Source organism: Pantherophis guttatus, chromosome 2 (genome assembly GCF_059756535.1).
Source record: "Pantherophis guttatus breed Tessera chromosome 2, ASM5975653v1, whole genome shotgun sequence".
Lineage (NCBI taxonomy): Eukaryota > Metazoa > Chordata > Lepidosauria > Squamata > Colubridae > Pantherophis > Pantherophis guttatus.
Window position 1 is genome coordinate 107146810 of NC_142064.1, and position 22916 is coordinate 107169725.

At 41.5% G+C, this 22916-nt stretch overlaps 1 protein-coding gene and 1 long non-coding RNA gene across 2 annotated transcripts in view; one reads left to right on the forward strand and one right to left on the reverse strand.

The window, feature by feature from the left end:
• The window catches only part of LOC148115242 (uncharacterized), a 62514-nt gene extending 51234 nt beyond the window's left edge, over positions 1-11280 (reverse strand). Inside the window, exons 1-2 of the long non-coding RNA XR_015732768.1 lie at positions 11186-11280; positions 2939-3006 (exon numbers count right to left, since the gene is read on the reverse strand). This is a non-coding gene — a long non-coding RNA (uncharacterized LOC148115242). The remainder of the gene's footprint in view (positions 1-2938; positions 3007-11185) is intronic.
• A 2684-nt stretch (positions 11281-13964) lies between these two features.
• LOC148115243 (uncharacterized) lies at positions 13965-14826 on the forward strand. Its single transcript, XM_087885035.1, has one exon. It carries the CDS (start codon positions 13965-13967, stop codon positions 14751-14753), a length of 789 nt encoding a protein of 262 aa, XP_087741161.1. The 3' UTR covers positions 14754-14826.
• Positions 14827-22916: the final 8090 nt, after the last annotated feature.

Here is a 22916-nt window from a genome sequence, read left to right on the forward strand (position 1 = left end):
AGGGGGGCAGGGAAGACGACCCCACCGAAGGCAACACGACACACAGAGGGAAATTGCTAATAGGCAAACCCATTTATGATGACTGTGCCCATTTGCTACACAGAAAATTGGGCCATGCCAGCTTCCCAGTCATCCAAAAAATGACAGAATGTACCAGTGATTTGAAAATAAAAAACTGCAAAAACTACTTAGAGTGTTCTATATGTAAATCATCTAAGTTAAAAACCAAACCCAGACCTAGAAAAGCCACCCGTACTACCAATTCTATCTTCCACCTGGTACATATGGACATTGTGGGCCCCATGAAGCCCTCTATAAAATACAAAAGGAGATATTTTCTGACAATAGTAGACGACTACAGCTGCTATGGCTTTGTGTATACCATTAATCATAAAGACGAGGTATTCCAAAAATTTAAAGAGTTTTATAAGAGAGTGGAAACGCAACACAACACAAAGATAAGGCAAATAATGACAGATAGGGGGTCTGAGTTCTTATCGAGGGAATTCTCGAACTGGTCAAAGATGCACGGGATAATACACTACAAGACTTCTCCCTTTTCCGCGTTCCAAAATGGAGTCGTAGAGAAGAGGAATGGAGTCCTACAAACAATGATGAGATGCGCCCTAGGGGATGCGGGGTTAGGACAGCCATTCTGGGCAGAAGCTCTCAACTACTCAAATTATACGCTGAACAGACTCTGGTCTAGCGTAATAGGGAAAACACCTTATGAGGTGATGTACGACCGAAAACCAAAGATTGCGCACCTGCACATATTTGGAGTCATGGCGGATGTGCACATCCCCAGGCAACTGAGGCGAAAAGGAGACAAGGTCTCCAGGAGACTAAGGTTCATGGGGTATGAACCAGGCACAAAAGGCTATAGATTCATTGACAGGGACAACAGGTTCATCGTATCCAGAACAGCGGTGTTCCACGAGAACGCCAACTGGTCTAAGATACACCTCAACAAGACACTCATCAGACAGGAAGACACAAACGAATCAAGGGACGAAAGCAAACCCATCACATTAGAAGCAAATACACAAGACAGACAAAGACCAAGACACCATGAGGTAGCCACCAAGGGGTGGAAGGAAGACCACCCCATCATCAAGGTAGACACGGTCACAGAGAAGGAGGCCAAATACATGCATGACACCGACACAAGACCCATGAGACCTATCAGACCCAACAGAAACAAAATGCCCAAGAGGTTTAAAGATTATGTCATGTCCATTCACCCAAATAGAACAACACCCAACTCATACGAAGAAATCATTAGTCTGCCGCAGGTAGAGAGAGATAAGTGGGAGCAAGCTATGGAAAGGGAGATGGCTAGCCTGCGCGAACTGAACGTGTACACCCCCTCTAAGGTCCCAGCCAATAAGACACTCATAGGCACGAAGTGGGTTTTCAAAATCAAGGAACTCGAAGACAACAAGGCCCTCTACAAGGCTAGACTCGTAGCTCAGGGGTTCGCCCAAAGGTATCCAGACGACTACACGGATACCTACTCACCCACAGTTAGGGCAGAAAGTGTCAAAAGCGCCCTAGTAGTTGCATCTATCTTAGGCCTAGAAGTCTACCAATTTGACGTTCAAACCGCATACCTCCATGCGAAGTTAGACAAAGAAATATATGTCAGGGTACCCCCAGGGAAAGGCGCGAAAGAGGGAGCCACTTGGCTACTAAACAAAAGTTTGTACGGTTTAAGACAGTCCGGAAAAAGATGGTATGAATGCCTAGCCAAAACACTCAGGGACATGGGTTTTACCGCCACATCAGCAGACCTCTGCCTCTTCACCAAGAGGGAGGGCACATCGATCGAATACGCACTCATTTACGTAGACGACATCCTGTACATGGGGCAGCACAAGCAAAATTGCGATAAATTCGCCAGAGAACTGGGGAAACAATTCACACTCAAGACCCTAGGGAAAGTCAATAAGTATCTAGGAGTACAAATCGAGAAAACAGAGAACGGGTTCAAGGTTTCTCAAAAGGAGAAAATATTAGAACTTGTACATAGATGAAACATGAGGGACGCTAAGCCATGCGAAACCCCCATGCAAACAGACTTCTTGAAACATATGCACGAAGAGGGGGAGTCATTTAAGGACAACACCTTGTATAGATCTGTCATTGGATCCCTCCTGTATATTGCCAATTGGACAAGGCCCGATATCAGCTTAGCTGTTAATTTATTATCCAGACATGTCAGTGAACCCAAGGTATACCACTGGGAAGGGGTGAAGCGAGTAATCAGGTACCTGAAACATAGCATAGACGCGTACCTATGCCTGGAACCATCCAAATCCAAAGAACCGGCGCTGACCTGCTATGCGGACGCTGACTGGGCAGGTGATACCAAGAGCAGGAAAAGCACATCAGGTTACGTGTTCCTCATTAATGACTGCCCGGTACACTGGTATACTGGCAAACAGAACCTGGTTGCCACATCCACAGCAGAAGCAGAGTACATCTGCCTATCAAAGGCAGCTAACAATTTAGTGTGGCTCGATGACCTGCTCTCTGAAATATGGACCGAACCGGCTTATCCTATAACTATCCACGAGGACAATAAAGCAGCCATAGACATCTCCAACGCAGAAGCAGTGGGTCAGAGGTCCAGACATATCGACATCAAGCATAAGCATGTCAGGCAGTTATCAAATGTAGGTTTTATTAGGGCCGTACATTGTGAAACCTCTGAGCAAGTCGCGGACATTCTAACGAAACCATTACCAAACAAGCAACACACATATCTCACATCAAAACTAGGGGTGACCATGCCGGGTACAGAATCAACCCCGAATGTTAGGCATTTAGAGGGGGATTTGTTACGAGTAAATGCCTAACTGTGTATACACCATTGCATAGACTGACCCACTGATCCCTCCTCCCTCACTTAGCCCTTCCCATAACCCCTCCTTACCTTGACTCCACCTCCTCCATATATAAGGCTGTGCGCAGAAGTCCAGGACCAGTTTTCCAAATGAGTACCTGAATAGAAAGAAATGGAGTAAATAAATACATTGAACTCAAAGCCTATCGTGTCTGTGATTATTGGGCAAGATCCTTGGAAAACTTACTTAACAAAAATCTTCCTGTTAGCAGTGCTGAAAGAAGGGCATTAAAGCAGGGTCTAGAAAAGGTCCATTCATATTTGTTTAGTGTTAGATTGGATTTGGTATTATCAATTTAATACTGTATCAGTAATCTCTTGCTTTGTCTATTCTTATCAGGAGACATTTTAAAATAAAATTTATACCTATCATGTTGATAAGCAATTGTCAGAAAAAAAAGCTCCCTTAGGTTCATTCCTCCAGCCAAGATGAAGCTGTCAGTGCTTGAGTTAAAATAGACAAGGAAGCAAGCTGCTGGAAAGAAGTTTAATTTCTGAAGCTAGAGAAGCCCCTGTCTAGCTTGTAGGATCCTTCCGTGGCAGCCGCCAAAAACCCTGACTGGTAGAACCTAGGTGAATTGGGGACCTGGGGGGTGCCAAACAGTGTTACTTAGCCAGGGCTCTGGAAGAACAACCAGAGGGACTCAATCGGGGGAGCCCAGAACTGGGACGGAGCCTGCTGAGACATGGGGGAGGAGGTAGTTTGCTCGGCCACCCACAGCCCCAGCTGAGTGGGTGGATGCTGCCTGATTGGGTTTATCAACCCAGCCATGGCTGGCTCCAGGCGCAGGGGGTCTCTACCCCAGATCCCCTGCAGCCCCCGGTGCCAATTCCTTCATCCCTTCAGCCTGCAGCCCAACCGCAGATCAAGAGCCAGACTAAGAGACACCCACTTGGCTGACGACTCAGCCCCGGAAGCCTTGAAGAACCGCCGAGAGGGGCCTTCACACAGCCAACTGAGTGCAGCTGTCATGACCACCCAGGCCACAAGGTGGCAGAGGGCCTGGCTCCCACCCTGACACCAGAGTTGAAGATCCCCAGGCCAGTCAAGCCAAGGAAGCCACTGCGCAGGATGAGGGAAGGGGGAAAATTCGCCCACCAGGCTGTCAAGATCTCCCCTCCATCAACTGGGGAAGAGGGAACTCTGGCCCCGGGGCCCCAGACACTGATGGCCTACATCAGTGACAATGAGGGTGAGGATGACCCAATGGTGAGTGAAGCCGTCCACCCATTTGCCATCCAATTGAGAATAGTAGTTCCAAAGACCGGGGCACAGGGGGAAGTGGACACAATCATCGACATGGGCTGCACCCAGTGAGAAGCCAGGCTTGTCTTTAACAAAAGAAATTACTGTTCTGATCAAACTCTTTTTCATAAAGTTTCTTCTTGCCAGATTAAATATAAACTGCTCAGAGGTCCATAGAAATCCCAACATACTATACCATTCACATAATTCACATTATTCACTTTATTCCCCCCTTTGGAAGTTTTTCTATGCAGAAACTTCCACTACTTTCTACATGTTCAATTCTCTAGTAGATAACATTCTATTCCTTCTAAATAAACAAAGCAAACATATAATATCTAGCAAAATATGACTAATCTAGGTAAAGGATAGGTATTTCTTGATCTTCACTCCCCTAATCCTTGGAGGTACTCTCTCCATTCTTTCCAGGTTCAATTTCTACATATGCGTCTGCATGAGTCTTTATTTTCATCAAGGGAATTGGGGCTGACCTGATGATCAATGAGGCGCTCCATCAAAACTAACTCATTTTCAGATTGCATTTCCTTCACCGCTCTCTTTGATAGCTGCCAGAGCAGAGGAATTACACAAGGAATAAAAGCTAGGCCTGCTATAGCACATATCAACAAGAATAACATTTGTTTTATCCAGCCGGATCCAGGCAACCAAGAAAACCACATGTCAGTTGTTTGTAACCTCTGACTTATCTTGGAAGCCCTATCCTGCAAGTCCTTGGCAACTTCCCTCACCACACCTGATTTATTCATATAGAAACAACAATATTCTCCCAGAAATACACACAAACCACCTTTCTCTGCTGTTAGGAGGTCTATGGCATGTCGATTTTGTAGGACTACTGCTGCCAAAGAATCTATCTGGTCTTGGACTTCTACCAAAGTCCCAGCAATCTGGTTCAGGCTTTCTTGAAGCTCTTCTGACAATTGCTGAAACTGTATTACGGAGTGGGTTATTCCACCTATACCAGTTCCAACTGCAGTTCCTATTGCCATGATTACTAATAGTGGGACTAGGACTGGCATCTGTTTCTGAACGTGTCCCATGAGAGGAACAGGGATAGTATGTTCTCCACTGACAACACCTATTTTAGGAAAAAGGTGTACTAATGTGCATGTCCCTGTCCAATTTGTTGGTAAACACAAATACTCATCCTTTCCACACAAGAAGAAAACTCCATTTTCTCCTAGACATACACCTATATTTATGGAAAAGGCATGAGCTCGGTGGTTCTTTTCATTAGTCCAGACCCCCAAACTCCCTGCCACAAACATTCCAGTCAGCGGCTGTAATGGGACTTCTAGTGAAGGGTCCTTTTGCTTATCCCTGAGACTTGGGCCTTCAAGAAGATAACGGGAGGTTACATTTCCAGGGGGAAAGAGAGCACATAAACCTGATTTGGACTTTAAGGTGAACCAGAATGGAAATCGTGTTGGCTGAAATGGCCTCGGACATTTTTCCAAAGATATATTCCATCCTCCCCACTTTCCCTTTTTAATGGTCATATTTGGTGGTATTGAGAAAGTGACTTTTTGTTGAAACAAGTGGTGAGCAGAAGGAGAAATACTTCTGGTTAATTTTACATCCATAAGGTTCATTCTAGGGCCAAAGTATATTTCTGATGGACATTGTTCTTCTGTTAGGGACCCTACAGGAATACCAGATGTTTGATGTCTCTGTACACACAGAGAAGGTGTTCCTATGATTTCTACACCAGTGACTATAGAGCTGGCTATTGGAAGACGGCTTATTCCCAATCTTTTGACTGCGTCATAAAAATCTCCTTGCAACTTTGATGTTGCAGCTTTGTGTTTAATATCCTTTTTAAGGACTAGGGTAACTTTTGTCCTTTCCCAGAGATCTTGCTCAACTGGGACAGCATGATAAGATGAATGACTAGCAGACAAACACAACCAGCAGTTTTGACCCAAGGTAGAATCAGACTGATTAACAAGGCTTTGACCTAATTCCAGTATCCTTGACATGTAATTCCCTTTTTTCAATTGTTGCAGGGGTCCGTTCTCTCTTTGTTCTTGTATTCCCCCCTTTACCGGGATTGTCAATTGTTTGACCTTAGGTCTTGGAGTTGGCTCAGGTCTAAAGTAACGGCCCCACCTACTGATGATACGTCATTGGCGGGAGCGGATTTGACCTAAAGTGTCTCTACTTAGTGACCTGATGCTGGTCGGTTCCTTGGGGTTCTCAACATTTCTGGATCCTTCCTTATGGACAAGGGGGATTTCTCGGGCATTCTCACAACAGTGGGAACTATTGTTCAAGATATTATCACTTAATAGACCCTCTGCTAAAAACATCCAAAGCCATAAAAAAAACATAATCACTTCCTTTCAACACACACACAGGACCTTAATATCACAACACCCTTAGTTTACAAACTCACCACGTCAGGAAGAGGGTTAGGGGTATGTGTAACTTGGGAAAGAACAGTATCAACCTCAGTCCTAGGCTTCCCACAGACCGGTCCTTATAGATATAATACAATACCAACAGTAGGGCTAGGATAGCAGCTGCCCAGAGTCCCCACACCCAACCTTCCTCAAGCATTAGTATCTTTAAGAATTTTCTTACTAGTTTCTATCACAGTTAATGGGTTTTACAGTATAAATTACAGTTATGGAGTGTTGTCTTTCTCCGTTCCGAGCTTCGGCCGTGTGCTGGGAACCAGCTTCCGGGGTGGTTCAACAAGCCAATGTCAGTTCATCTCTGGACATAACCTCTAACGAAGAAACATAGTTGTCATAACTATTGTCCAATGAAGAAAGAATTATATAAACTTGTTGTAGTTCTGAGAAAACAAGTTCCTTTTCATGCAGCTCCTGGAAAATTCTGGTCATGGATTCCAAATGAGCCATCATATCTCCACCTTTAAGAAGATGTTGTTTAAATAATCTCCTTGTGAGATAAATATGAGCACCCACAGAGTCACGAACATATAGTCTCTTCAACTTGGTCCAACACCTAGCAGCAGACTCTTCGCCTCGAATATGGACAAGCTGCTGATCACCCAGTGTTACTCCAATAATGCAAAGAGCTCGTTCATTGTCTCTGTTAAACTTGGCTAATTTCTTCGCATCTTCCTCATCAGCAGGATCCCATGCTGTTACATCCGGTGGATTATTAACTATGCCCCACAGTCCTTCTCTACACAGAAGTAGATTACATTTTGCAGACCAGGATACATAGTTTGTTCCATCCAGCCGGGTTATCATGGAAAAATTTGCTGCTTGTTCTAGTGCCATCTTCACTTGGATTGTTTATCACAAACACAGTTTGTTCTATTCACATTAATTCTCAGTTTAGCTTTTAACAATCCTAGTTAGTTCTGGTTGACTCTGGGCCCATAACCAATGTTAAGGATATTGGTGTTGTGTTACCAACCAGCAGAGTAAATGCACAAGGAAACGTTGCTGAGAGCAATGAATAAGAGATATGCAAACTGGTTTATCAAAAGCTTACTTTATAGTAGAAAAACAGTCTCATAGTCTTTAAACAAATTCCAAGTCTTTGCCAGTTAAATCAGTCCTGTAGTTACAGAATCTTCTTACCAAACAAACATTAGTTGGTTAGAATAACAAACTCACTCTGGTTCACAAACCACGATGATAGCAGATCCATCAAACAATGATTAGCAGATAGCAACTCCTCTCAATAGTAGCATATCATACTCTGGTAGCATCAGCTTCATCATCAAACTGAATACATTACAATACACTTATATTGCCTGGACAACTTAGTTAGGCTCAAACCATATCCTAACACCCATTTAAAAGGGTCTGTTTCTGTTCCCCGGGTTGATGCATACAGGGGTTTGGCAAGTAAGGCAAAATTGGGAATCCATAAGCGACAAAAGCCCATGACTCCCAGAATGCCCCGCAGTACTTTCCAATTTTTCGGCGGGGGCAGTTGCAAAATTGCCTGTTTACGAGGTAGGCCCAAATTCCTCTGACCCTGAGACAGAATGTATCCCAAATATGTAACTTCTTTCTTTACTAATTGAGCCTTCTTTCTTGAAGCTCTGTATCCACAGTCTCTCAGTAATTCAAGGAGGGTCTGGGTATTTTGGAAACAGTTCTCCTGAGTGGTTCCTGTTACTAACACATCATCTACATACTGGAGGAGACAGTCCCCTTCCTGAACAGGTTGGAAGTACTGCAAGTCCAAAGCCAAGGTGTTCCCAAAAAGGGTAGGAGAATTCTTAAAGCCTTGGGGTAATCTTGTCCAGGTATACTGACAATGTCTATGCAGTTTAGAGTCTTTCCACTCAAAGGCAAACAAGTCTTGGCTATCAGGGTATAAGGGTATAGTGAAGAAAGTGTCTTTTAGGTCTATGACTGAGAACCATGTGGCCGTATGAGGAATGGTTCCCAGCAAAATGTAGGGGTTCGGGACGGTCGCATGGAGCGTGACCACCACATTATTTACGGGCCTTAGATCTTGCGCCGGTCTCCACCCCCATCTGGTTTCCGAACGGGCAGAATGGCTGTATTCCATAGGGACTGAGTTTCCCTTAGTATCCCTGCAACTAAGTATTTGTCAATTAAAACTTGAATGGTTTCGGCAGCCTCTTGAGGGAAGTAATACTGGGGCACTCTGATGGGCTTGTATCCCAATTTCAATTTAACTTCCACAGGAGAGGCGAATTTAGCTAGTCCGGGGGGATTGTCCTCTGCCCACAGGGTGGGAACATTAAATTCCTCCCAATTATTTTCGGGGGTTGTGTCTTGCATTAACATCAGTCACCAAGTCTCTTCTACTGGGTGCGACACTGTCAGGCATTGTCCATTCTCGTTGAAGGAAATGTCGGCTCTCATTTTAAAAAGTAGATCTCTTCCTACTAGTGGGACAGAGCATTCAGGCATATACAAAAATTGGTGCTCCACTAGGCCATTCCCAACCTTGCATTTGACAGGTTTCAGGAGGCTGTGTGTGGCAGCTGTGCCTGACACTCCTTGAACTCTGACTTTCTTAATTGACAAGGGGGCCACTGGTTTATTAAGGACTGATCGACTGGCTCCGGTATCGATCAGCATGTGGACTTGATGTCCTCCCACCCATAAATCCATCATGGGCTCCGGGGGTGGGTCCGTGGGGCCCTGGCCTCTTCAGTCATCCCACTCCATCTCAGCTAGGCCAATCACCTCCTCATTCTGGTATGACTGGCTGGGTTGTCGCTTGTCAGCACCTCTTCTTCCTCTAAACACTCCTCTCGGGGTTCCTCTAAAACTTCTTCCTCTAAACATAGGCTGTCCACGCCCGTAGGATACTCCTCTTGATTCCATCCTTCTACGGGGGCACTCTCTTTGCCAATGTCCTTCTTCTTTACAGATGCACATTGGTTGGGTCCTAAGGTAACTCCTCCCATGGCCAAAGCTAACATTTCAGTCTTTTTTCTTTCTTTAATATCTTGCTTTTTTTCCTCCTCTCTATCTCTATTCAGGTAGACCTTTCTGGCCACTTCCAGGAGTTCACTGGTATTTTTTCCTAGAGCTCCTTCCAATTTCTGCAATTTTCTCCTGATGTCCATGACACTTTGACTGACAAATCGTTCATTTAACAGGTATCTATTTGCTGGATCTTCTATGTTTATCTCAGTATGGAGCTTATAGGATTCTTCTAGTCTAGTCAAGAAGGCCTCAGTACTCTCATCCTTTTCTTGGTGTAGGGTGGCGGTTTTGGCATAATTAACGGGACCTTTTGCTGCTTCCCTTAAACTGTTTATGCATAGGAGGCGGTAGACAGCTAATAGAGTTTGGTCTTGGTTAACATTAGGATCCCAATTTGGATCTACTTCTGCAGCTGCTGCGGCCTTTTGCGCGGCATTGGCATCATCTGGATACATACAGGTTAAGACCTTCTCCTTAGTGGTTTTGAATTTTTCTCTATCCTCCAGGTAAGGTATTTAATAATTGCTGGATGTCTCCCCATGTGGGTTTATGTGTTTGCATTATAGTATTAAATAGATCTACTATTTCGGTGGGCTTCTTGCTAAACAGGCCATATTGCTGTTTCCAATTAAGTAGATCTGTAGTAGTGAATGGCTGATATTGAAGCAAGGGACAAATGATAGGCAGTCTCTGGGCATCAGTTCCATGACTCAAAAGTTCCCTCAAGGGGCCCAGAGTCTCTGCCTTCTTCAAACTTGTCTGGCTCTGAGTTCAAGAACTAATGGGTTTAGATTCTTCTTCTGTTTCTTCTTCCCCATCACTCTTAACTTCCCTTTTAACTTGCTGTTGGTGTTTCCGGGGCTGGATGGATCTTTGTCTTAGGGGCACGGGTTGTGGTGCATATGGGGGAGGACGGTTAACATCTTCCTCATCCTCCTGACTAAAAACTTTGGTTTTAACAATCTTTCTGTTGGTCTTATTTTTCTCTTTCATCATACACACTTTCACACATTCCATCTGACATTTCTTAAGCCAAGGGGGAGCTGTCTTTTGAGTGATCGCCACTGATCTATGTATGGGTATTGGTCCCAATGGCCATCCCGCATAATGATCTGATGTACCTTGGATATCACTATTGGATTCAACGATCCTTCTTCTGGCCACCTTATGCCAAAGGTAGGCTATACATTTATACAAAACATCTTCAAGGTATCCAGATCACATGGGGGATCACCATAAGTTCCACTAAAGGCACTCTTAAAATTGGCTAACATGCATTGTAACGGTGTCCTGGGGACACTATTACGACCACCCATCCTAACACACTACCACTGACCCACGGCGCCTGAAACTCAAAGGTCACCAATGGGAACTGCAGCGGTTTAACCACCCACACAATCCTAAGAGGGAGACTTCGAACTCCCCACAGGAGACTTGAACTCCTTACTGGAGACTTGAACTCCACACTGGAGACTTTAGGACGACACCTTGTCTCCTAGGGGGGTGATCGGGCCCCCTCTTCCACCGCTAAATTGGTGGGACCCCTTAACAGGGAGACTCGAACTCCCCACAGGAGACTTGAACTCCCCACAGGAGACTTGAACTTCTTACTTATACTTGTCTGCAGGCGTCTTCCTCTTGGACTTTTGCTGAGGTCTCTGGATCTGGCTGACCTTGAGGATCCTTGAGTGGTCTGCTTCGCCAGTGGGTTCATGGCACCTCCTCACTGAAAGGTTCCATAGACTTCAATGGAGTCCTATGGCCGGCCGATGGACTTTCCTTGGGAAGGCGTCGGTCCCTGCTGGGGCAGCCGTCAGGCAGATCAATGGTCTCTGTTCCTCAGTCCCCCCCCTTTTTAATTTGATTTATATGCCGCCCTTCTCTGGAAACTCAGGGCGGCTTACAATGCATTAAGCAATAGCCCTTCATGCAAGTCGCCAGAAAATGTTGTAGAAAAAGAAGACTGAACAACATTCCTGGGTCAGCCAGAGTCATTTTATTGCGCAGTTTCAGAACCAGATTTGTATCTGCAATTCTGAACAAAGAGAGAGTTCTGATACAACTGCTTTTAACATATCCAAGATAAAGGATTCTGTTGGCACATCAGTTTTCCATATATGGTTAACATACATTTGTTACATGATAATTGACACTTTTTAATTACCAAATTCCTACATTAATTTATAGTACATGAGATAATCTTAGCTAAACATCCTCCTCTTCTGTAATCACTGATGCATAGATTCATGGCTGGCCTTGGATTAATAAGTAACTTTTTGTTTCATATGGATGTCCTCACATCCTTGACAGATAGGCCCCTTAGAAGATATATGTTGCCAAGAATGGAATTTAGCTGACAGTGTAATCTCTGAACAAGCACTTTTCTTTCTTATAATAATGTGAATAAAGAGGGTCCTCCGTTCATATAGCTGACCCTATACCATTCACATTATTCACATTATTATATTATTCACATTATTCACTTTAAAAGGAGTGATGTAAGACAGTGGTCCCCAACCTTTTTATCGCCGCGGCCCGCTGAGCGCGCGCAGGGGTGGGGGCACGGCCCAGGAGCTTTTGCGCACGGCCCATTGCGCACGGCCCAGGAGCCTTTGCGCTGCAGCGTTCATGTCCCCCGGCCGCTGCACGGCCCGGTGCCAGGTACTCCACGGCCCGGCACCGGTCCGCGGACCGGGGGTTGGGGACCACTGATGTAAGACATTGACTTTTATTTTATTTTATTTTTATTTTATTATTCATATTTCTATGCCGCCCACTCTCCGAGGACTCTGGGCGGCTTACACCAAAGACAGTATACTAAATAGCATATTGCCCCCAACAATCTGGGTCCTCCTAAACTCCTACTTAATCTCCTACTTAGCTCAGGAATCCAAATTAAGCCCTATCCCACAAATCTAGTGCTCCCTTGAATACATTCAGGAAAGGGGAAGTTGTACCTCTGTGGGAAAATAATTTCACAGTCAAGTCTTATTGGGTGGAATTTTCCAATTTTTAATTGGAATCTGCCTTTCTGCAATCTGAATACAAAGAACAATAAAGGAATATTCTATTGGAAAAAGAAATGGATAGGTCTGTAATTCTGGGCACTTCACTTTTAGACATAAATCATAAATCATAAAAGCTTTCAATCAATCATCAAACATTCTATCATAAAAAACATTTCATTCCATTTTCTGTAAATTAATTTTAATTGAATTATTTTTTTGTAAAATGTGCATACACGCATACTATATCACTCCAAAATAAGTTTGAAATTACAACACACCCCACCCTGTTTGTATCTTTGTTAGGCATTGGCAAAGTGTAGAGAAATCTTCAGCAGAAATTTTTTTATTTGATGCATCAAGAGGCGGAATTAGTTTTTCATTTCTGTGTTACAGTAAATTCTCACATACACTCTTATGTATTTTTATCATCTACCTATTCCATCCGTTAGGAAGGTTTTTATACTGGCATATTTGGATGCTCTTCCAAAAATAGTTCTGTCAGAAAGATGTAATGATAGCATCTACCAAGACTTGCCCATATATCTCCTCAGATTTTGAAATCAAGACAGCACTACCAAGCCAAGCCTAATGCCACCCAGCAGACATGAAAGAAAGGACCCTGAGATGGACAAGTAAAGACTGAAAGACTCTTTTCAATCCCCAAAAGACAGCTGGGGGGAAGGTGGAAATTCATTGTAAAGTTTTCTTTCTTGTCTCATTTATGTTGTATTCAGTTAAATGGACTCTGGGGGATTGAATTTGGGAGTGGTTGCCACAGCAAGTTCTGAACACCCTGGACTTTTGTCTAGTGGGAGGGAAATTTGTCCAGAATGTCTGTATTGCTTGTATTTTAGAAGTAGCTGCATACACAAGCGCACACACAGAGACACACCATTCAGAATTAGACCGAGGTTATCCCCTTCACCTACCTCCTCACAAAGCTTCTCCTTTTTGCTCTGTGGCACTAAGGCCCAAGCAGTCATACCTCACAGCCAGTTCCATGGGGGAGGGGTGACCCCCTCAGGAAATTCCCTCACTGAAGTGATAGCAGAAAAGAGATCTCCAAACCCCAAGCCCTGATTGTGACTCACAAATGATGCTGCCCAGCTGCCCAGTAAAAGCAGGATATTGTTATGTATGTATCTATTTTGTGCGGGAAATTCAAATGTACAGTGAATCCTGATTGGTTCATGGTCGCCCCTGAAAAGTATATAAAGAGGGCTGTTGCCTGTGTTCTTTTGCTGTTGTTACTAGCCTGCTTGTGCCTCTCATTATTCCCGCGCCACAACATTGGCGATGAAGGTGGGATAGAGGACACAAGAGGCAATTCAAAAAGAGCTTAGAGTTTCAGCCAGGGTGACTAGCGAACACGAAGACACGGCATGTCTGCCTACGTTCCGCCAAAACCCTTCGACCCGACCCGAGAGAAGTGGGGATCGTATCTGACCAGGTTCGAGTGCTCCCTGGAAGCGAGCGAAATGCAAGGGCTCTCAGCGAACAGAAAAAGGGCTTTGTTCTTAAGCCACTGTGGGCCAGACGTATTCGAGATGGCCGAATCCCTCTGTGAGCCAACTCCAGTCCAGACGGTTCCCTGGGACGTCCTTCAGGCCAATCTGAAAGCCCACTACGCTCCAGTTCCATCTAAATTCGTTCAGCTCTACGAACTCCGGCAAAGAGTTCAAAAAGAAGGAGAGCTGGTCAGTGCTTATGTGGCCGCGTTTCGAAAAGCCGCAACGCATTGTGACTACAGAGACTTAGACGATGCATTGCTTGAAGAACTGATTTGCAGGGCTCGAGATACCCGGTTACAAAGGCGTCTTCTAGCCAAGCCAGACCTAACACTAGCCGGCGCTCTAGACGAAGCCCGAGCAATCGAGGCATCAACGAAAGCTTCGGAAGCACTGCAGCGTCCCAGTTCAAGCAAGGATGGGCCGAAAACAGCCCCCATCCACAGAGAAGAGGTGCGAACCAGCACAGAGGAAGAGTCGGATGAGGACGTCTTCCATACAGAAAAGAAATCGAGCGAACAAAGCCGCCGCCACGAGAACTGCCCTAGCTGTGGCGGGGATCACGAGAGACAGTCGTGTAAATACAAAGAAGCCATTTGCAGGCGTTGCGACAGGAAAGGCCACCTGGCACGAGTTTGCAGAGCTCAATTTCCGCGTAGTTGAAAGTCACGTGACTACCGCGACCAACCAGAACCGGCTCGTTCAAAACAGCCAATCAAAGATGACGGCGCGAGAAAACGGCGCAAACCTCAAAAGCGGGAGACCTACAGCACGAGAATCGGCCAAGACAGCACAACCGATGATGAGAAAGTCTACACGAAAGTAGAAATCGATGGCAAATCGTGCGAAATGGAGATCGACACCGGGTCTACGTTATCAATCATGTCCTGGTCAACACTCAAGGCACTCCTGCCCAAGCTTCAGAAGAACCAGCTGTCCCGTCAGAAAATCCGCCTACTTGACTACCAGGGAAACCGAGTTCCCGTTGAAGGCGTGGGCACGTTCCGGGTCACCTACGGCGAGTTCCAGAAAGAGCTGCCCCTGACCGTCGTTAGCAAGCCCCTACCAAGTCTACTGGGCATGAAATGGTTCCGGGCCCTCGGCATGGGCTTCACAGGCGTTCACAGCATCAGCGGATCATCACTTAAAGAAACCCTGCTCCACGAGTTTCGGGACATTTTCGAAGAGACTCTAGGCAAGTATGTGGGGACCCCTATATCCTTTAATTTAGACCCCAACGTAGCGCCAATCAGACTGAAAGCAAGACGAGTTCCATTTGCTTTAAAGCCCAAAATCGATGCGGAGCTCGACAAGCTCATTAAGCAAGGGGTGCTCGTTCCCGTAGATCACGCTAAATGGGAAACCCCTATAGTCACGCCAGTCAAGTCGGATGGCTCAATTAGAATTTGCGCCAACTATAAATGTTCGTTAAACAAGGTGTTGCAGCAGAGTGCCTATCCGGTTCTGATAGTCCACCATCTACTACATTCCCTGGGGCCTGGCAAGCTATTCGCAAAACTAGACCTTGCGCAGGCGTACCAGCAACTGCCAGTAGATGACGCTACGGCAGAATCACAGACTATAGTAACTCACAGAGGTGCTTTTTTTTTTTTATTGAAAAAGTTTTAAAACAATACACATTTTCCCCACAACCCCCCCTCCCAACCCCCCTCCCCCTCCCCGACTTCCCAGAGCAGAACACAAGGTATTTCTATTGACCTTTAACAATAAACTAAATTGCATAACCAATCATTAAACTAACACCCCTAAAAAAAATTTTCTTAACCCCCCATATATAAAATCCTATTTCTTAAACATAATACTACTAATATCACTTATATAACACTTATACAAATAAAAGAAATCATTCATAAGCTATTTGATATTTTTTGGTCTGATACTTATTTTGTATATAATCAATCCATCTTCTCCAATCCTGTATGTACCTTTCTTGTGTGTGATCCTTCAGATATGCTGAAATTTTAGCCATTTCAGCTAAATTAGTTACTTTCAATATCCAGTCATCAATAGTAGGCAAAAAGTCCTTCTTCCAGTGTTGTGCTACCAACAATCTTGCTGCTGTTATCAAGTTCAAAATCAATTTAGTCTCTGCAACTATACAGTCCGTAGTTATACCCAATAAGAACAACTGTGGAGTAAATTTCAGTCTCTTTTTAAAAATATTCTGCATCACCCACCAAATCTTTATCCAAAATGTTTTGATTTTACTACAAGTCCACCATATATGATAATAAGTTGGATCATCACAGTCACATCTCCAACATTTAGCTCGCACATTAGAATACATACATGATAATTTTTTAGGATCTAAATGCCATCTATAAAACATTTTATAAAAATTTTCTCTTAGATTTTGTGCTTGTGTAAATTTCACATTTCTAATCCAAATCTTTTCCCAAGTCTCCATCATTACTGGCTCTTGAAAATTTTGTGCCCATTTAATCATACAGTCTTTAACCAATTCCGTCTCAGAATCTATTTCCAATAAAACGTTATACAACCTTTTAATATGCATTTGTTTTTGATCTCTAATTTGTTTTACCAAATTCTCCTCATTTTGCACAAAGCCAGTTTTTTGATCTTCCTTCCATCTAGCTTGAAGTTGACCATACTGAAACCATGTATAACTTATACCTTCTTCTCTCAGTATATCTAAAGATTTCAAATACATTACCCCCCTTTCCATAATAAGAAGCTCTTTATAGGTAATCACCTCCTGTTTTTGTTCTGTACTTATATTTTCTATTGCATGTCTAGGATTTGCCCATAAAGGTATCTTATAGTTTAACTTATATTGATATTTTTTCCAAACCCTTAACAAAGCATTTCTTAATATATGAACCTTAAATACTTTATCCACTTTTTTATCATATAACAAATAAGCATGCCATCCATATAACAAATCATAACCTTCTAAATTCAAAATTCTCCCCTCAGTTAAATTAAACCAATCACTAATTTGTGATAAGACCGCTGCTTCATAATATAATCTTAAATTAGGCATTTTAAGACCCCCTCTTTCACGTGTATCTTGTATAATTTTCATTTTTATTCTGGGTTTTTTCCCAGCCCAAATAAAAATATTAACACCTTTCTGCCATTCTCTCAGATTTTCATCTTTCTTAAGCACAGGTATCATTTGGAACAAAAATAAAAATCTAGGTAAAACATTCATTTTAATTGCTGCAATTCTACTCAATAATGACAACTGTAATTTTTTCCAATTTTCCATATCCTTCTGTACCTTCTGCCAAAGTACCTCATAATTGTTTTTGTATAATTTTGTGTTTGAAGCTGCTATGTATACCCCTAAATATTTAACCTTTTTAACTATTTCAAAAACTGTTAATCTTACTAGTTTATCTCTTTCAAGTATAGTCATATTTTTAACTATCATCTTTGTCTTATGTGAATTAACTCTAAATCCTGATACTTTCCCGTACTGGTCAATTATATCCAATATATATGGAACTGACTCTATAGGTTGGGATAAAGTAATAACCAAGTCATCTGCAAATGCTCTTAATCTATAATCTTGTTGTCTAATTACAATACCCTTCAACTTTTCTGAATCACGTATCTTATTCAATAGTACCTCCAGAGTCAAAATAAATAATAGTGGGGACAGAGGACACCCCTGCCTTGTTCCTTTCTCAATTTTAAAAGCCTCTGTTAAACCTCCATTAACTATAATTTGTGCGGTTTGCTGCTGGTATATCGCTCTAATTGATTGTGAAAAATATTCCCCAAAGTGCATTTTCTCTATTATTTTAAACAAAAATTGCCAGTTCAAACGATCAAATGCCTTCTCTGCATCCAAAAATATAAACGCTGCAGGAACTTGGTTATTTTTTTCCAAATATTCCAGTAAATTTACAATTTGTCTAACATTATATCTCATTTGTCTCCCTTTTATAAACCCTGATTGATCATTGTGAATTATTTGTTGCATAACTGGCATTAATCTATTAGCTAATATTTTAGCAAAAATCTTATAATCAGTATTCAGAAGTGAAATTGGCCTGAAATTCTCAGGTTTAATGGAATTTTGATCCTCCTTTGGAATTAGTGAGACAAAAGCTGTTTTCCAAGAAGGTGGTACTCCTCCTCCTACTTGTATTTTATTAAATAAAATTTTGAGTGGTTCTAACATTTCAGATTGTAGATGTTTATAATAAACAGCTATTAGTCCATCTGTTCCTGGAGCCTTACCGATTTTTAATTGTTTAATTGCCCCAACAATTTCCTCGGAAGTTATTGGCTGATTCAATCTCTCTCTCTGTTCCAACGTTAGTTCAGGAATCTCCATCTTTAAATATCTATCAATATCAACCTCTTAAATTGCATCTTTAGCATATAACTTTGTGTAGAACTCCAAAAAAGCCTTTTTTATTAAATTCTGTTGGTAAATCTCTTTACCTCTAAATTCTATCTTGTCTATAACACGTGATTTCTGTTTTTTCCTCATCGTGTAAACCAACCATCTCCCAGGTTTATTAGCATTACAAAATGTATTATGTCTGGCATATTGTATACTGGTTGCTACTTGCCCAGCCATTAACATATTAAATTGCTCTCTTAAAATATTAATCATATCTTTTACCTTTTTATTTCCCGGATTAGTTATAAGCAATTGTTCTTTCTTTTTAATTTCCTGCTCTATCTCTTTCCGTCTGTTTTGTTGTTTTAATCTATATTTATTATTCAAAAAAATTAATGTTCCTCTCATATATGCATTACACGCATCCCATACCATCTCTTTTTTTTATTGAAAAAGTTTTCAAATACAAATTTCCCCCCCTTTTTTTCCCCCTCTCCCTCCCCCTCCCTAACCCCCCCTCCCCACCCATCCCCCCTGTGACTTCTTCATAACAAAAAAAAAAACCTAATTCATAACAGATTACTTACTCCCTCCTCTAGATATTGACCTTTACTTACTAAAAATATTATTAATATTATAACATCCCCCTTTATCCATATATATCAAAAAAGAGAAAAGAAAGGGGAAAAAAAAGACATTATACTATGACATTATAAAATAACTTCTCCACTTTAAAACTATACAATAAGTCCTACTTTAACATTTAATCTTCTATATATATATTACTATAACATTCCAAAGCGGCCTTCCCCATAAAATCTAGTTTAACATTTATTCCACTCTATCCATTTCCTCCACTCCCCTAAATATAACACTTAAAAATCCCTTTTCTTAGACTAATCAATCTACTAAATAGCTTATTCACCCACTATCATGCAAAATTGCCATACACAACATTTCTTAACATCTTTGATTCACTGCCCACACTTCTTAAAAATATATGTCTATATTTTCCATTATATCTAAATAAAAAAAAAAGAAAAGACAATGACTTTAAATTTATAATCCATATAGTATCTTCTTTGAGGTCTTTCCACTGGATTGGTAGAACCAACATCCATAATCGGGTAACATAGCTTACTGGTGCAACAGTTTATTCAGGATCTTCAATCATATCTGCCCCCATCAGTAGTAAATATCTTCTTATATGTATAAAAGTAAAAACAACCACCCGAGTGACATTATAATTATATTCCATATAGTAATAATTGTGGGTTTCATCAGGATTATTAATTCCCATCATCGTAGTGGGTAACAACCCGATCTTCTGCATGCCCCAGCATAATTCTCTTGCCTTGTGATTCAAGATAATATAATATGTTTATCAACACAAAAAGAAATTCCAAAATGGATAATTCAAATCCATCAGTTTAAGGCTCGTTTCACGTCCCCAGATTACGGCCATGCAGAGATCTGCCACAAACCTCAGGATGATATTAACCAATATGTCGCCTCTTCTGTGTTTACACATAATCGTTCATATTTTAAAATCACTGGCTTCACTGTTGCCTGATTAGAAATTTCTGTTTTTATGCCACCTATTTCTTTTTTTCTTTTCTTTTTGTGGGTTTGGTTTCCATCCTGGTTCCCTTTCTATAAAGTGTGTATCATCTGGTCGGTTTTTATTCTGCTTTGTAGATTGGTCTTGTTGGTTTTGCTTTTGTATCTCATATTTCTTCTTTATCCCTTGTATATCCCCTAATTGGTTTCCATGTTTATCCTTGCCTTGATAAGTCATCACATTAAGATTAGATGCCTCTTCTCTCAAATTTGTAGATAGTCCAGCTGGGGTATCCAATAAATCCAAAGGCAATTCATCTGGTACAGTCTCTGTAATTCGATGTTTTACCTTTATTTCCGGCTCCTTCTGCTTATCCTGTATTATACCTGGAGATGTTAAGTTCATTTTCAACCTATTTTGATAAAATTCTTCCGCTCTTTCAACAGTATTTAGCTGATATCTTTCTCCTTGGTATCTAAATATAATACCAACTGGGGCATCCCACCTGTAGGAGATATTTCTCTTTTTTAACTCATTCACCAGAAAACCAAATTTCTTCCTTTCCATCAATATCTTAGGTGGGAGTTCCTTGTAAATCCAAATCTTTCTTCCATACAATTGCAAATTAGAATTGAAGGAGTTTTGAACGATATTATTCCTAATTTCCTTATCTGTAAAATAAATCACCACATCTCTAGGCAATTGCCTTTGCTTAGCAATCCAGGAGTTGATTCGATAAACTCTGTCGATCCTACAAAACACTTCGTCAGGTTGAACCTTTAGAATCCCAGCTAGAAATTCAGAAGATATTTTCCTTAAATCATCTCTATTATTTTCCTGCAAACTTCTTAATCTTATCGCATATTCTGTGAAATTATATTGTACCATTAAAATCTCTTTTTCAATCTTCTGTTGCAGATTTTCTGCATTACCATACTTTTGATCAGCATCCATTTTAGGTTTTTCTTCTAAGCTATTATCCTGAGTGTTTGTCAAATCATTTTCAATTTTTTGAATTCTATTGTCCAATTTATCTTGAATTTCTTCCATTTTAGACTCTAGTACATTAGTATTTGTGTCCAACTGTTTCATAAATCCTGTAAAACCATTAACCACTTTTGAGAGTTTTTTCTCCAAAAAATCAAACTTAGATTTCACCAATTCTTTAATTTCCTGCTTAAATTTTTCAAATTGCTGATTCACAATCTCCTCCCTTCTTTCAATCTCCTCTATAAAAAATTCTATTATATTAAAATCAGGTTTCTGAGACTGAAGAATTAAGACTTGTTCCTTTAAGTTATTGGTGGGGGAATCCCCCCCCTTCTTGTTTATCTGACTTTATGAGTCTCAGTGCCATGTTTCCGCCCAAGCAGGCTTTGTTAAAAAAAAAGCAAGAAAGAAAAAAAAAAGGGGGGACTTCTTTCCAATCAACAACAATATCAGGTCTCCAAGGGAAAAAAAAAGAGAAAAAGACACAGGAGCAAAGTTTTGTCTACAAATGTAGCCAGTGGTATTTATTCCGCTACATTGTAGTAATAGAAAACGGAAAGACTTTCCCTTTCAGCCTCTCCTCCAGCCAACGCCATTTTAAAAGGCTTCTTTTTTTTTTTCCTCTTTCTTTTCCTCCTCTCTCTTAAGTAATTTTTTTAAAAAAAAAAAAATCAGTAAAATACTTGCGGTTCAATATTACAGGTCCAGCTCACATTTTCTTTAAGTAGTCTGTTAAATTTGCAGGCTTGCTTTTGACGCCTGGCTCTGCATCAGCAGAGGTCTCCCAAAGCCCGGAGCGGCGGCTGGGGATACGGGGCATCTCATCCGCTCCGTCCCAAAAGTAAAAAAAAAACTTTTGGGACTCCGCAGAGAGTTCTACCCACCCCTGCCGGCTCTATCTCCGTTTCCTCATGGAAACGGAGTTTTTTCGAGCCGCCATTCCGTTGTGAAGGCGGCTCTAACAGGCGATGGAAGCTGACGATCCCAAAGGAACGTCTGGCAGCAGCAAACAGCAACCCGGAAGAGGGCGCATCCCATACCATCTCCATCGAAGTTCCTTTATTCATATTGTTAATAAAAAATTCTCTCATTTGTTTTTAAAGCTCACACAAGTTATCTTCATATCTAAATAAATTCTCATTTAACCTCCAAGACCTCCTTTCCCCTCTTTCCTGCTCTAGTTCCACCCAAACCGGGCTGTGATCAGTTAAAGTTCTTGGACATATCTTCGTATGCTTCACCCTAGAAAAAAGATCATTTGTAGTTAGTATAAAATCAATCCTAGAAAAAGATTGATGCCTATCTGAAAAAAAAGTAAAATCACTCTCCAATACATTTCTTTCTCTCCAAATGTCTCTAAGCTCCATATCGTCCAAGATATCAAAAAAAGATTTAGGCAACTTAGCACGCATGGAAGTCTTGGAAAGACTTTTTTTATCTTTCTGGGTATTTAATACCCCATTCCAATCACCCATTAGAAGTAAAGATCTATAATCCCATTGTAATATTTTGGTATGTAAAAGTTTGTAAAATTTATCTTGTTGTTGATTAGATGCGTATACTCCAATTACAAGCAGCTTCCCATTCTGTGTTGTTAATTCGATTGCAATATATCTACCCTGAGTGTCAGCCTCAATTAAATTGGCCACTAAGCCTCTTTTAACGTATATAACTAGTCCATTTTTCTTTTCTGGTGCTGATGCCACAAAATGTGTACCTAATTTCGAATTTATCAAGTACTTTTGGTCTGAGGATTTAATATGCGTTTCTTGCAAACAAATGACATCGTTCTGAAATTGCTTCAAATAATGAAATATTTTCTTTCTTTTTTGTGGAGAATTTAAACCATTAACATTCCAAGATAGAAATTTATTTGCCATCTCTGGGCGTTCCAAGCTTTGAGAGCATCAGCTGAACCTCCTCCGCCATTTTA